The sequence below is a fragment of the Chiloscyllium punctatum genome, chromosome 44 (assembly GCF_047496795.1).
Source record: "Chiloscyllium punctatum isolate Juve2018m chromosome 44, sChiPun1.3, whole genome shotgun sequence".
Classification (NCBI taxonomy): Eukaryota; Metazoa; Chordata; class Chondrichthyes; order Orectolobiformes; family Hemiscylliidae; genus Chiloscyllium; species Chiloscyllium punctatum.
In genome coordinates this window covers 57,282,976-57,299,555 of record NC_092782.1, presented here as the reverse complement: position 1 = coordinate 57,299,555, position 16,580 = coordinate 57,282,976, and the positions used below count along the sequence as shown (strand labels likewise).

Below are 16,580 nucleotides of genomic sequence, written 5' to 3'. Positions count from 1 at the left end.
TGTAGGCCAGACCAGGTACAAATAGCAGTTTGCTTCCCTAAAGGACATTAGTGAACCAGATGGATTTTTCCTACAGTTGACAATGTATTCATGATCATCATTTTTAATAGAATTCATATTCCACCATCTGCTGTGGCAGGATTCAATCCTAGGTCACCAGGTCATTACCTGGGTTTCTGGATTAGCAGTCCAGCAATAAGACTACAAGCCCACCTCCCGTCCAAATACTAGTTGAACCAAATTGTTTTCATACTGCAATATAGATAAACCAAGCAAAAAGATTTCCATTAAAAAGGTACAGCATAGTGACAATAACCCATTGTGCTACAACATAAATAAACCAACATAATTCATTAAGCTGGATATGCTTCTTTAGGTCATAAGTATTCAATCAACATCCAAGGTGGACATCATAGAATGGACCAGGTTACAGCCCCAATCAGGGAGCCCTGGCTGACAGATATAAACAGAGGTGTCAGAGCCTCTGCTTACTCTGAGATCTGGCTCAGAGAGAGCTGGACCAATGTCAGGTGCTTCAGTGGAGTTATTTTAACCAAGAAATACTGGCTAAAAGCTGACTATTCTGACAGAAATCAATAAATTTGGATATTAGCTGAGAATCACATTTCTGACCCTTTCTTGATAAGTACATGCAAAACAAAAATGCTGCCTTCTATTCTTGGTCAGGACTACGTTGAGGAGAAGAGCACTACCAAAATGTTTAAAAGTTCTCATAATTCAGTCCTTGTTTTGAAAAATAAACGAATGCAAAAAAAAAAATTATGCAACATATATAGGTCAATGAATTGCAAGTCTGTATTATCTGATCATTTTTTGTACTGAAGTCATTTCAAAGTACACTAGTATGTACCCAAAGTGTGCAAATAAGGCACTAAGCTAGACTCTACTATTCTTCCCAACTTTAAGGATGGCCTTTTTGCTGCTTTTAGAAGAAAAGAGACTATTATTTCTCTTCTCTCTCTAAAATGTCATTTCTATTCTATAGCGCATGAGTATATGTACAGGTTCACTTTCAGTCCTTCTGAATTATTTTTCCTATCAGGTCAATGACCCACAAAGAATGTTAATATAATGTATATGCAATCACACACATTTTGTATCAATCTCCCCAACCTCACATACAGCAAAATAAAGACTTGTGACATGCTATGACAATAACACTGCACTGATAAGCTCTGATTTTGTCCTCTTGTGTCATGGCATACTTCAGCTTAGTCTGCTAAATATCATTGCACTTTCCAAAACCCAATTAACATGATGTGAGAACAGAAAGTGATTTAGAAAGTGTTTTATGAGGTAACACCATGAAATCACAGAGCAACACAAAGAGAGGCAGGCAGCATTTGCAGAGAAAACTTTTCTTTACAATCAGAGGTTTTTGAACGCATGACCATTTTCCACCACATCCTCAAACAAACTGTATTATTCTTCAAACGTAAACCATCAGAAGAAAACAAGACTGCCTTTAGTAATATGTTTCCACTTAATTCTAAAACCTTTCAAATGATAATCACATTTAAATCTTTCTCATTCAAGTGTTTTGTTGGCATTTTAATTAACATACAAACACCAAACTTGTACCTGAGTCATACTGCTCTCCATTTACATTGGTTGGACTTTGAGTCTTCTCTAAAAACAAAGTTGTTGATTCTTGCATACTTAAAAATGAGGCTTTTCTCCTTTCTGGTTCCAATGCCAAAAAAGTCTGTTGGAAGTATTCAAACCATTTCCTCTCGTTTAGTTCATACCACTCAAATTGTTTCTGCAAATGAAAAGGCAAAGTAGAATGAACATTTTATTTTTAAAAAATCATGCTCATATACACCAAATAGCAGCTGACGGCAAAATACCCGCAAATTTAATCTCTCCACTTTAAACATGCATTGTTTATGATTAACCAATTTTATTGCATCTCTCTGCAGGTGTAATACCTATATCTGTCAGTCTTAATTAAAACTTGAAATCATCCAAATCAAAATTCTATCAGGAATATAACACAGAGCTGACTGCGAATTAGCTAAAGACAAATTTCAAAATGACACATTTACACATGTTGCAAGTGACTGTGACCAAAGCAAAAACAGGGATTTGTCACTATTTATAACATGCATTATAGTGATTAGTCCTGTTCCCCTATTATTAAAAGTAACCACAAAATCAAAATGAATAATTCTACTTCAGACTTTTTCCTCAATTTAAATCAAGAAAAAAAAAGTCATTTCAAGTGAATATTGTGTAAATAATTCTCAAATGTCCTTCTTGTTGTAGGTGTCCAAATAAGATATGTTATAATTCAGCATACTTCACCTTAATAACATTTTTGGCTTCATAGTAAGGATAAATAGCCCATTTTATCTTGGTTACTCAGTAACGCAAATTATGTTATTGACATCAGAACACATGCACTTGTGTTACTTCTGGAGATTAACCAAGTATGTAAGAACAACCTTTTTTACCCCCGAAATAGTAACCTGCTTAATTCTAGATTTTACAGTCAAGGGAAAACATCCTTCTACACTATTGAACCGCTTAAGAAAATTATATATTTCAATCAAATTTCAAAAGATTATATATTGAATCTCTCCTTATAAGAAAACTCCATCAAAAGAATTAGTACAGCTAACTTTCAATACTCTCCTTCCCACATTAATTAACCTTCCTTAAGCAAGACATTCAAAACTACATTCAGCACACTTGGTGTGATCTCACCAGGACCTCAAACAATTACCTCTTATAATCTTACTATAACTTAAACTGTGACTGATCATTACAGAATTGTTAATCCTATACAGAATCGTTACTCTCTTTCACCTGGCAGTTTGAAAACATGGACCAACAGATTCAAAAACAGCTTCTTCCCAGCTGTTATCAAAGTTCTGAATGGGTCTCTCATATTTTAAGAGTTGATCTTTTTCTGCACTTTCTCTATAGCTGTAACACTATAATCTGCATTCTGTTCTATTACCCTGATGTACTTAGGCAAGGTTGATTTGTCTGATTAGCACACAAAACAATATTTTTCACTGTATCTTGGTACAATAATAAAATCAAAGTTATATATAGAGTGCATCTATATTCACCTCATCACTCAAGAAACATCCAGTAAGTGTCTAACTCTATTCAAGCCCTCCACTTAATGCCTTATTGTTTTAAAAAAATTAAAAGGGCATTAAAATGATAATATCATTTGACAAGATAATAGCTATAAACCACAAGAACTGCATGCTTACGGTACATAAATGGTTTTTGTATTGTTCAAAAGAGATTGAGCTGGAATCACATGATCTATGTTCATTGCCACCTAGTTACATGAATTGCACAAGCTTAAACATTTGTCCTCATTGTTCCTGTGCAGTTATGTGGATTTTATACTAATATACCTGGTGATTGTCAAGTGTATTTTTGAAAAACATAACTTTTTAATCAATTCTAATGAAAACTTGCAACTTCTATATAATTTGTTTTTTTTCACCTGGAGCAGGCTGGAGGCCAGCATGGACTTGTCCGTTCCATCTTCTCTGCTTGGAAAGACGGAAATTCTGAACTTTTTGTTTCTTTATTCTTCTAATTTATTCCCAAGGTTTGTACCTAGATACTGTTTGTTCCCAAGATGGCATGAAGGTCTATAATGCTAGCCATTTATTTCTTTATTTTTCTAACTTATGCCTAAGATTTGCACCTAGGTACATTTGTACCTACAATGACGCCAAAAGCAACAACTTTGCAAACTTTTCACTATAACCATGTGAGTACATGACAATAAACCTAATTCTATTCAATAAAATTCTGTTGATTTTTCCCTTCAAAGTGAAATACTGTTTTGAGAAAACTTTGAAAGTTTGGGTTTTCCTGGTGATTCCCCAGTAGTTCCCAGTTACGACGAGGTTATTTGGGGAAAGAATGGAGTTCTCCATAGTATGAAGAGGGGAACAATCATCATTTATTTTTAAATGTTGAGCAGAAGGGAATTGTAGCATTGGTCAGCTCTCATCCTCCTCCCTGTCAACATTGAGAGGAAGCCTATGAAAACAGTGTGTATGCATGATTTCCAGTTAAACTTCATCGTGGAGTCCATCTTGGCAATAGTACTAAAATACAGTATTACCCTTTTTTGTGACACTCTTGACTTTGTAAAATTGGTGGAATGTAATATTTTCCATTTAGCAATCTGTGAAACTCAAAAGACATAGACAGGCCAATCCAATCAAGTACAACAGCATGTTTTGTAAACAAATCATGAAATGTCAGTGGCAGGGGATATCAATAAACTCTACAAAGGTATTTAGTTTAAGAACAGTTAGAGAACCAAGGAGTGTGAGATGGGAAATAAAAAACAAAAGAATTGCTAGTCAGAGCAACATTAGTTGAGAGAAACAGAGTTAACACAAGTCAAGATGACCTTTCAGCAGCAATGAAAGGTCATCAACTTGTATTAATTCTGTTTCCTCTAAGGATACTGCCTGACCTGCTGAGTATCCCCAGCATTTATTGTTATTTCTAGCATCTGCAGATTTGTAGTATCTACAGCATTTTTGCTTGGGTGTGTGGCAGGAATAGAAAAACTCATCTGTAAATTTGATATCTTCACAGTTTATCATCTCAGCAAACCCTCTGAAGACCCAGAATCGTGACTGCATGAAACTGCAGCCTAGAACAGCTGTTTGATGGAATAATGAACAATTTTGTGCTTTTGAATGCCTTATTAAGTCATAGCAGTGCAGATACTTCAAAGTAGAGGGCAAAGTGCAGAAGTGCATTGGTTACCTAGAATTAGTGCAAATTACTATAAAGCTCTGGACAAAGGTTTGACACAAATCTCAAAGTTCTTTCTTGGGGAGGTGGGAGAGAAATAGGCACTCCTGAATATCATCCCAGAGAGATCTACCTTTCCAATAGCTAAATTACATTTTCTATTTTCTTGGAGGCACCTATGAAATGTCACTCAAGCAAAAGGGAAAAAAGTAAACGAACAGGAATGTAGTATTAATAATTGTAAAAAAAAAGTAAAAACAAAGTCCTAAAAGTCTATGTTTCCCTTCCTACTCTTTCCTTACCCGGAGCTGTGCCAATTGCTGTTCTGAATGCAAATGAATATTAGTTTACAAAGCTGAAAGCTCGATCGTCATGTATTTTTAATTGCTTCAGCGTGAGTTAAGTATCAGTGAACAAATTAAATCAGCAACCTATACTGGGCCGACTCTCACCATTCAACTGCCGAGAGTGGTAATTTGATTGAGATTACCTATTTGATCATTTTCCAATGATACAGAAGACGGAAAGACGTGGCCAGCAGTATCAGAGTCCTGACGCTGGGACGAGATATCGGTTCCCACCCCCGGATTCGCCGGTAGCAAGGCCAATACAGCAGCCTCAGGGATGGGTGGACTGTTGGAGAATAGCAGGTGGGAGTGTACATGGAGCCTGAAGGGGAACCCGAGGCAGGTCAGCACCTCGCTATACATCAGACCACGCGTTGGAGCAGAAACTATACTGCAGCGAATACCGCCCTGCCGCCAGCATCATAACGGAGGCCGCAATATTTGCCCCGAATAAATTCCTTATTATTGTGAATCGGCTGACCACGAAAAGCTCAGTGTTTCATGAAGCTTTCCCCACACAGTTCCCCGCTATTTTCTTTAACCGCCGCCCCAGACCTACGAAGCTGTGGAAATGGAGCCCAATGTTCAATGGAACAACATTTTCCTCCCAGCTTGGTGCCATCTGCAACAAAAAAGCAGCTAACGTTCAACTTCATGAAGATTCCTGACATCAAACGTCAAACATCTCAAGTCCAACGACAGTGATTACTCTTATGGTAACGTTCCCATTCTTGCAATTAACATTCACTGGCAATCCTGAATTGGGAGCGGAACCTCCAATGTTGATAAGCTTTTCTAAGCGAGCTTGAAGCTAACTTCCGCTGCCAAAAATCAAACTCGCAACAATTTCATAATTACATCAAAGTTTGTTAACAATCCATGGGCTTTCAGGTATACGGTATATTCAAATATCCAACAGAAGTGAGAGCAGTTATCGTAAGTGTTAAAGATAGCAACAGAACGTTCGAGCCATATTATTGATACAAGCGTGTTGCGGTTGTCATTATAATAGACTCAAACTTAAATCAACCATTATATAAAAATACAAATGATTGAACCAAGTGCAAATATAATTCAGGTTATGCAGGATGCATAGTAATTACATATTTAAGTATTCTTAATTAAAATGTTGTTCCATATTACTTCCAAGATTTCGTACTGAAATTGAAATACTTAATTGTACATAAAATACAATTTAAACAATTAAAATTTACGATTAAATTCATAAATAAAATGTTGGGTTTTCTTTAATCCCATAAACCACGTACTATGCCCAAAAAGGGGAATGGTAGATGATTAACAAAACCACTAAAACAGACACCAGGAGTGGCCCAGGGTGATCTCTTTGGCTTTGTTAGCATCCCCTTTGATTCTTTAAGCTGAAAAAAGTATCACAAAAATATACACATTCCCCATATCGCCATTTAGCAGAACACACTAAAAAAGGTGCCAAACCATCTTTCATATGAACACATCCTTAACTTTTATATTGTTCAGAAAATTTGCCTCCCACTGAGTGTTATTACTTTCTGTCTCAATTTCACAACAATACTTAACACTATTAGCAGATAACAATCAATTCAGAAATAAGACTGTTCTTACCCCTATTTTTTTCTGCAATTCTTTTTCCTTGCTGCTCTGAAGGTGATTAACATTTTCTTCAGGCATAGTTCCCCCAATTTGTAATATCTAACCTAAGGGTACAGTGGCAGTGTGGCAGGCAGTTGGAACAGAGACCAAGTTCTGTCCAAACAACCACCAGCACACATTTCTGTAGAGTTCATATGGATGCCCAGTACAAGTAGAAGGGTTGTGCTAAGCCCAGCTCAACAAAGATTCAGAAGGGGAAGTTAACAAGGCCAAAAATCATCACCCTGGAACACTCCTGATGGTGGCTTTGTTAATCATCCACCATTCCCCTTTTCTAGTGAATGAAGTGCTTGATTCAAAGGATTTAAGAAATTAGAGAGAATATGTATTTAATAATTAAATCTAACATTAAATTTATAAGTTTTTGACAAGTTTATATCAGTATTTCAACTATAGTGCTACATTTTGGGATTAATATATAACTTCAGTTAGGAACAGTTTTAAATATCGAAGAAAACTAAAGTCAACTGTAATGCCCCATCTCAGTTCAGTTAACTCAGTGCAGGAAAGGAATCAAACCTGGACTTGGCCTAGTCAAAATGGTTCAGCTGGAAAAAACTCACTAAATCACTGGAAATAGTGGACATTAAGAAAAAAAATATAGCCTTTTATACATGACTCAGTAAAGGTATTCTTATAATAGGAATATAATCAATGGTTATGAGAAGGATTTGGGAAAATTAGTCAAACTCCTGAGATCAAAGGATAGGAAATAACTTGAGGTTTTCAAGATGAGCGCTTTCAATGGAGAACAATATTTCCTTTAAGTGGGTCAACAAAAAGTCATAGATACAAATGCATTGTGGAGGATCGAGGAATTTTTGAGAATTCTCTTCACTTAGAGGCCTGTTGGGATTTGGAATATGCTACCTGAAAAAGGTGGCAGATATTGATTCCACAAATAATCTTAAAAGGGCATGTAACTGAAGATGAAGAACTTACACGATTGTGAACAACAGGTGGAATGTGGGACTAACAGCAGCTGCTGTGTCAAAGAGCATCCTTCTATGCTACAAGTTTCTACACTCACTTCTGATTAATAACATACAGCTAAACTCTCCCTTCCATCTTGAATACCTACTCCGAAGAAATAACACTTGATTAGTTTTAAAAAAAAACTTGTCACTTGTTAAAAAAAATAGCTTCAGAATCTGCCATGACTTATTCATTTAATCTTTTGTTTTACCGATCAGAATAGGGATCATCCTTGGCTGTATCAATATTGGCGTAGCTTTCAAACTTTGTTTAATAGCAGCACCATGACAAAATAAATCCTTCTCATCTCTCCCCTGTATTAAAGTTGAGAATGCCCTCCCCCGCTCCCCCCTCCCCTTTAAAAGAAGCCATACAGTAGTATTAAATATAACTGGAACACTGTGCTCATTTTGGAAAGGGCAGGAAGAATTTATCGAGCAAATGAATATATACTAAAATCGTAACAGGGTATTATGAGGTACATGAACAGATTGGTGAAACTGGTACAAACGGCCTCCCCTTTAGGTGTCAGCAGTGGCTGAGTTGGTTGCACTGCCAACTGAGTCAGGCAGTTGAGTCCATAGTCCCAATATAGAATTTAAGCACAGAATTTAAAGCTGATACCCTAGTGTAGTACTGGGGGTGCTAGATTCTCATAGGTGCGGTCTTTTGATTGAGACATTAAAACAATATTCTGTCTATGCCCTCAGGTGGATATAAGTGATCCCCCGATTTAGTATCCGAGGAGTTAGTTTTGGTGTCCTAGTTAATATCACAGAAACATTATCTCATCATTATCATGTTGCACTTTGTGGATGCGTGCTTGCGAAAATTAGCTGGCCTCTTTCTTATATTACAGAAGTGACTATGCTTCAACAGTACTTAATTGGGTGTGCAAACAATGGCAGGGTGGTAGTGTCAGTAGGTGAGTAACCTAAAAGGTCCCAGCTAATGTTCTAGTGGTCACAGGCCACGACAGCTGGTGGAAGTTAAAATTAAATTAATTGAGTCTGGAAATGAAAAGTGAATTGGTGGATTTTATCTTACAATAATGCCATTCAGGGAAGGAAATCTATTCACGTAGATATGCCTCCAGATCCACAACATTTTGTTTCTTAAAGGCTCCTGATATGCCAATAATATTCAATTTAAGGACAATTAGGGATGGCCCAGCAAGAAACCCCCTCCATCCCAATGCAAGAACACAAATGACAGTCAATAATCATAAAAGACATGGGGAAAAATGACAATCTCTTTTTCTGAATTAGAATAATGGACCCAGAGACTGTGCTTTTTAAAGTTTCCCCATCCCTCTTCTACTGTCAGATGTTTTAAGAGGAGGGCAAAAGGGCTGAGCACCGAATGCGATAAAACAAAGAACTGCGGGTGCTGATGATTTGAAATGAAAACACTGAGGTGCCATTGGAAAAGGTAACTCTCTCCACAGGTGCTAACCTGCAGAGTTGCTGGGGTCTTTTTTTTGCGGAAGGGGTTGTCGGCGTTAAGTGTTTGAGAAGGTGAGCATTTGCTATCGGGTCCATTCACCTCAGGGGGAAAGACGACAAGGTGGTGGTAGTGAGGAGTGAAAGGAAAATATAGATAAACAGCCAGCCCCCGGGAAGAGAGGATCCACCTCGTCCGCCGTCCAGCTCCGAATGACCAACTGTCAACGCGAGCGCGAGACCCCAACCGGCACGTGACCCTGGCCAACCAGCGCGCAGGCGCCAAGCGGACCCCCCCGCCCCCAAACAATCAGCCTCTCGGGCCGCGCCCTCCCTCCCCGCCCCCTCCACCCCCAAATAGCTGAGCGCTCATTGGCCGCTCCGGAATCATTCATAGAAATTGCCCGCTCGCCACGTACGAGAAACGCCACGTGCCCTTCCAGGGCCGGCGCCTCGATCTCCAAAGATTGGCACAACGCAGCCCTTGCAGCCCCCTTCGTAACAGGATTTATTGGGGCCGTCGCATTGTTTTGCGGCTTAAATATAATTCTCTCCACACCAACCCCCCCCGCCCCCACCTCACATCAATTGCAATGCTGCTTCGTGCATCCCTCCCATTAGATTTGGGAAAGACACACTGTCCAATTTGCGCATATCATCCAATAACAGGGGATAAAGCCGTGAATAAAATAGTTACAATATGTGAAAATGCTCATTCATTATAATATGTATTATTTATGCAAATATAGCACTAGCCCTTTTCCTCATAAATAAGGCAGCTATAATAGTTGATACTTTGAAAAGCAAACCATTTCCTGTGTACTTCTTATAACCCTACAGCAATGGACCCTCCCCCTCAAGAGTTTCAGGCAGATAGATTTCATGCTAGCATATATACTGGATTACTGTGATGTGAACACAGTGATCACATCAGCCACACTTTGCATTCCAATTATAATTGTCACCTGAGCCCTCAAAGTGACACCATAAGTCCTTATTTTTCCAAACTAAGCTTGTTGCACGCTTTTGTATTCAGATTTGCATCACTGTAAAAATCAGACTAAACCAGCAGCAAAAAGTTTTTTTTAAAAATCACCCGAGGTGCAAAACAAACACCTGAAACTCTGCTGTAATCACATTGTATAATTTATCATTGCAGATTTCCCCAAGTTTTGGCTCAACTTTCAGTATTACTGAGCAACAAAAACAGACTTGCTGTGGTCAGTAATGCATTTAAACATTATATAAATATCAGTTTTCCTTTTAAACATACATACATTCTAAAACTGTACTTGTCTAATAGTTAAATGAAATATCCTATATATGAAGAAGTAGTAGGTCCAGTGCAACCTAACTTGTGTATTTATGCCTTCTCTGCTCAGCATTGTCCACATTAAAGACATCAGTAATGAGGAGATAGATATTTGGGTGAGATTTTATGTGTCTCCATTTAAAATATGTAATATCTGGCTGTACATAATTCAAATAATAGTCAAGTTATACCAAAGTAGCTGATATGTTTGAATTATTTGTTGTTTTATTGAATGAAGAGCAGTTAGCTTCTCTACTTGTGTTTGATCCTCAGTCTGTTTTTTTATAAAATACAACCTGGAATTATGCTACTGTAACACCAGTAGATTGGCTTCTTCATAAAATCATTTGGATGGAAGTTATTTCTGCAATAACTTCATGCTCACATCATTTCCAAAGCATGTTTCATTCCACACATCGTCTTTTTGGGCTATTTTAAACCGGAGCATTATTAAGCAGAAGGAAAGTGAGTCACAAGGGAATATCACTGGCAGGTAACTGCACACTATCCACAGTTATTTACTTACATATCTAGGAAAATACTGAGATAAAATATCTACACCTCTTTTTGAAAAACGTTACGAAAAATCAGGACAAGGAAGTAATTCATTCATGGGAGGGCAGTGTCACTGACTAGACTAGCACTTATTACCCATCTCTAATAGCCCAGAAGACAAGTAAAAGGCAAAAATATTGCTGAGGGTCTGGAGTCATATGTAGGCCAGCCTAGGTGAGGATGGACAATAGACAATAAGTGCAGGAGTAGGCCATTCTGCCCTTTGAGCCTGCACCACCATTCAATATGATCATGGTTGATCATCCTTAATCAGTATCCTGTTCCTGCCTTATCTCCATAACCCTTGATTCCACTATCCTTGCGAGCGCTATCCAACTCTTTCTTAAATGAATCCAGAGACAGGGCCTCCACTGCCCTCTGGGGCAGAGCATTCCACACAGTCACCACTCTCTGGGTGAAGAAGTTTCTCCTCATCTCTGTCCTAAATGGTCTACCCCGTATTTTTAAGCTGTGTCCTCTGGTTCGGCACTCACCCATCAGCGGAAACATGTTTCCTGCCTCCAGAGTGTCCAATCCTTTCATAATCGTATATGTCTCAATCAGATCCCCTCTCAGTCTTCTAAACTCAAGGGTATATAAGCCCAGTCGCTCCAGTCTTTCAGCATAAGGTAGTCCCGCCATTCCAGGAATTGACCTCGTGAACCTGCGCTGCACTCCCTCAATAGCCAAAGTGTCTTTCCTCAAATTTGGAGACCAGACCTGTACATAATACTCCAGGTGTGGTCTCACCAGGGCCCTGTACAGCTGCAGAAGAACCTCTTTGCTTCTATACTCAATCCCTCTTGTTATGAAGGCCAGCATGGTATTAGCCGTCTTCACTACCTGCTGTACCTGCATGCTTACCTTCATTGACTGGTGTACAAGAACACCCAGATCTCTTTGTACTGCCCCTTTACCTAAACTGATTCCATTTAGGTAGTAATCCGCCTTCCTGTTCTTGCCACCAAAGTGGATAAGCATACATTTATCCACATTAAACTGCATCTGCCATGCATCTGACCACTCACCTAACAGGTCCAGGTCACCCTGTAATCTCCTAACATCCTCCTCACATTTCACCCTGCCACCCAGCTTAGTATCATCAGTAAATTTGCTAATGTTATTACTAATACCATCTTCTATATCATTAACAATAATTGTAAAAAGCTGCGGTCCCAGCAGTGATCCCTGCGGTACCCCACGAGTCACTGCCTGCCATTCCGAAATGGAACCGTTTATCACTACTCTTCCCTAAAGTGAACCAGATGAGTTTTTCTGATAATCAACAATGGATTCATGGTTATCACTAGACTCATAATTCCAGACTTTTACTGAATTTCTTCGTAAGTCACCAATTTTCCACTATTCACAAATCTGTAGCAAATATGATCTGAAATAAAGAAGTTTCAGCTCCATGGTTCGGTGGTTTTCACGTGTTTCCCAATTTCATAGTGGATCGATTCAAATGACTAATTCTATAAATCCGGAAAGGAACGTGATGATATTTTACCCATATGCAAAACTTTCTCCTGTAAATGTGAAAGATAAGATCTGTGTTCACTATTCTTTGGCTATAAAGGTCTAGCTCATTAACCCATCCAACATACTATCACTATAACTTGCTGCTAATGTTCAATTCAAATTATCTTGACTTTTTTGAGATACAAGGGGAACAAATTTATTGATATGTGAGACATCTTGTGGGCTTTTAGGCTTCAACAGAAACAGGAACTTAGATTATTTAATATCCACTATATTATTGGTTTAAAGTTACTGTAATTCTTTGTTGAGCTTCATTCCCATCCTGTGCAAGCATCAAGAGCTGCTATAAAATTCATGTGGATCTAACTGTCTTTGAACAAAGCAACATGCAAAAACTGAAAGGCAGGAAAGAAAAAGAAAATAAAAATCAGGCGATTCATCAGGATTGGCCTAGAGAAGATAGTTGCTGTATGAAACCCTTCACGTTAATCACCAAGCTTTATTTTGAAAACCTCGGGGAGAAGCTAACTTTCAGAATTCTGAAAAATTTATGTTGAAGTGTTCACTCTCAGTAAGAAGGTAAACGCTTATGGAAAAGTGGAATGTTAAATGCAACATGACACTAATGGTTTAGTTATAAACCCAGTTTATATAAATAGCAAGTGACACTGCTTCTTCATAAGAATTGAGGAACCATTTTAGAAAATAGTTTGCTATAAATTCTTTATGCACATTTAACTTTTAAGCCACAGTAACATGAAAAGTGCTAGCCTAAAGTAGTAAACTTAGAGTATCTATATTAATTGTTTTTAAGAACACTTTATGTAACTTAATTGAAGATTTTAGGATTAAGGGAATTACAGGGAGTCCTCCAGAATAAGTGAGTTTATGATAATGAACTGATTTTTTTTGAGATTATTGTATGTGTCTTGTTCAATTTGTAAGTGGTTTATTTTAGAAACAAAATGAACCAGCAATTTTCCCAAGTATTGATCAAGTGGGACAAAGCCTTCCACTTCCCACTGATGATCATGTGATTTCAGCTACTGCTGTCATTGCTAAAGGAATATTGCCACTTTACCTGGTTTATGCAGACAGGTCCTACACCTGATAACCTCCTCACTTTCCAGCTGGTGTCCAATCACAATGTCACGATTTGCTATTGGCTTTTGAAAAACAAAAGGTACCACATTTGGGTAGCATGTGCTCTTGACAGTACAGTAAATAAATAATTCCTACAGGGCGATGGGTACAAAATAGCAACCTCCCTCGTCCATTTCAAGAAAGGAACAAATGAAATAACATTACGGATCGGTTATCCTAATCACACTCACCGATTAAACTTTAACTTCACGGTCTGCTCGCAAGTAACCTGCGTTCAAAAATGCCGCTGCTGCTTGATAAGCCGCGTGCTGCCTTTAGGACCCTGTAGAAGAGTGAGGCAGTGACAAGAGCTACACATTCCCCAGCTTAGCATATCCATATGGCGCCAAACAACGATCGTTTGCCGCTACAGAGACCGAACCTCTTTTTATATCAGGGACAAGGGTTACATCTTGATTTGCAATTACAGCCCGAGCGCGGAGATTAAGAACAATCGCTTTAAATGCACACACAGAGAGACAGAGAGAAAGAGAGAGAGAGAGAGGAGTAAACGCCTTGAAGCTTGTGTATCTGATCAGCAGAAGTGAAGTCTTGCCATGCGCGCTTGACAGAATATCGGCATATTGATTCTTCCGCAAAAGCTAAAAATGGACCTCATCGGAGGTTATTTGCATCAAACTAATCCACTCTCGGGGGGTGCTCGGGCCGTTAATTCCACCCGTGTTGGAAACAGCGTGCAGCACCCTCCAAACCTCAAACCTTAATGCTCGCATTTCCTTTCAAACCCACTGAGAAAAGCATTGTGCTTTGGTGAAGCCCCCTCCCATCAAACCCCCTCCTCCTTCTCTCCCCCCTCACCGCGTTATTTCTCAAAGTCAGCACTGTCTATTCATTTCTCTATTGTCACTGGCTTAAAAGATGATTTCTCAATGTAATTTCTCACCACTAGCGGGGTCATATGGACCCTCTACCCATTGCAATATTCCACCTGGTCCGGGCGATAAAGCAATTTGCCAAGCTGACTCTAATGTGCATGAGTAATGAAAGAGAAGGGGGGAGAAAAGCAGGAAGTCCCTTTTTCTCACTCAGAAACTCCACTGCAGTATCCTCCCTCCCACTATACACTGTTCCCCCAGAGTAAAATGGGAAACTAAAAGTCGACACCCGCCTTTTTAGAAACCAGCTCTCTCCTCCTCTACGCCCATAACCTCTCGGATCGCATACTGTACACAGACATCAATATCAGATGCAATCTAGAACGCCAACAAGTGGTTTAAGAGGAAAATAAAGCACAATAAGCAATTGCAACACACGGTGCACCTAATTTGCATCGCATCTTTTGCTATATATCATCATTAACCCTCATCGCCAATATACTTCTCCGTGTGAATACCAACCATCGATTTTTTGGGGACGACTAAATGACATAACGCCAGTTTTTTCAACAGAATTCGTTCTAATTTCACCACCGAGTGGTGTTGGATAACAGGCCCTTTAATACAGAAACGTACCTTGGTGTTTTGCCAGCTTAGTTCTGTAGTCAGAAAAAGTCTTCCAGGGGAAAAAACTTCGCCAGAAAAGCGACGACTTAATTGACCACTTAATTCACTAAAGGACCTGACTGTACACCAAAACACACCGGAGAGAAGTCGGGGGTGAAGACGGTTTGGTTTTTTCCCGTGAAAAAAGCCTTAATTTTTTCACTTTAAAAAAAAACACCTTTCCCCGCCATATTGAAATTGGCAAGGTTGCCCAATATTTATATTGTACAGGCAGTTACGTAACTTGCAAAGGGGAATACTGCCAAACACCGAGCGACAAAAAAAACAATAGTGCAGGAAATACAAAATATCTTATTCAAAACTAACAAGGCGCATAGGCTATAACAAGGCGGCATGACAAGGTAGGTCAGCTTAGCAAAACCGAAAGGAGGTTACAAGCTTTCAGACGAGCTGAAAAATGACAAGATATCATTTTTTTTGGAAGCAGAAAACATACAATGGCAGATTTAACACAGACACGGGGAGACAGAGAAAAACAGACAGCGTTTATAATAAGTCAAACTCTTCAGCATTTCGGGGGAAAATACCTACATCCCTCTCCACCCCCCCCCCCCCCCCCGCGAGGGAAAAAAAACCTCAGATAATCTCGGGGATATTAGTAAATGTCTCCCTCCCTTCTTCCCCGCGTGTTGAACAAGTAATCAGAAATAAAAAGGAAAATGCAGAGAGAGAGAGAGAGAGAGAGACGCAAGCACTTTGCACAACTTGCTTTCACCGTCATTTTTTTTGCCAAAACAAGCTCCAGAGATCATTAGCGAGAGAGAAAAAAAGATCCTGCAGTTTTACAATGGAGCGGAAAACGACGGTCTGAGGCAGTCTGACTGCCCAGAGGCACACATCAATGAACAGCGGCTGACTAACTTACCGGCAGCAAGTTATTTCGCCCAGAGTAGCAATGTTAGCTGGTCTATTTCAGTGACCAGTTTCTGGAGCAGATCTCTTTTCTAAGCCTCATTCCAATATGGCATCCTCCCGGCGCGCATGCGTTACCAATTATTTTCCTGCCAACTCCTTTTCTGACCTTTACAGCAGTTGCAATTTTTTTTTTATTTAGGGGGTGCTGGGGAAAACTGATTCGGAACCAATTGTAGATCAATTCGTGGGTATGCTGCTCCAACTTTGCCTCGCCTGCCTCACTTGACTTAAGACACACACACACACACACACACAAACACAGATACAGACACACACACACACACACATATATATCATAATCGAAAACCTCCCTAATCTTCTGATTGGCATCATTATCCGGGCCTCATAGCGATCACATCTATCACAAATACATTTCGATCTGGCCCCGCTATTAAGCTGACATCTTTGCTCCTTTTTTTCCGCCTGTTTTCCTTTCGAGAAGATGTTTTTTTTTATTTTTAAA

The 16,580-nt window shown here is 39.1% G+C and overlaps 1 protein-coding gene across 2 annotated transcripts in view; it reads right to left on the bottom strand.

Moving 5' to 3' along the window:
* Window positions 1-16,251, bottom strand: part of sfmbt2 (Scm like with four mbt domains 2) — a 219,492-nt gene extending 203,241 nt beyond the window's left edge. Inside the window, exons 1-3 of one of the 2 annotated variants that reach the window (XM_072563003.1) lie at window positions 16,068-16,251; window positions 13,871-13,962; window positions 1,603-1,783 (exon numbers count right to left, since the gene is read on the bottom strand). In XM_072563003.1, coding sequence (XP_072419104.1) covers window positions 1,603-1,678 — 76 coding nt within the window. In that variant the 5' untranslated portion in view covers window positions 1,679-1,783; window positions 13,871-13,962; window positions 16,068-16,251. The remainder of the gene's footprint in view (window positions 1-1,602; window positions 1,784-13,870; window positions 13,963-16,067) is intronic. The other variant, XM_072563004.1, reaches the window with a different exon arrangement.
* Between the last annotated feature and the right edge of the window lie 329 nt (window positions 16,252-16,580).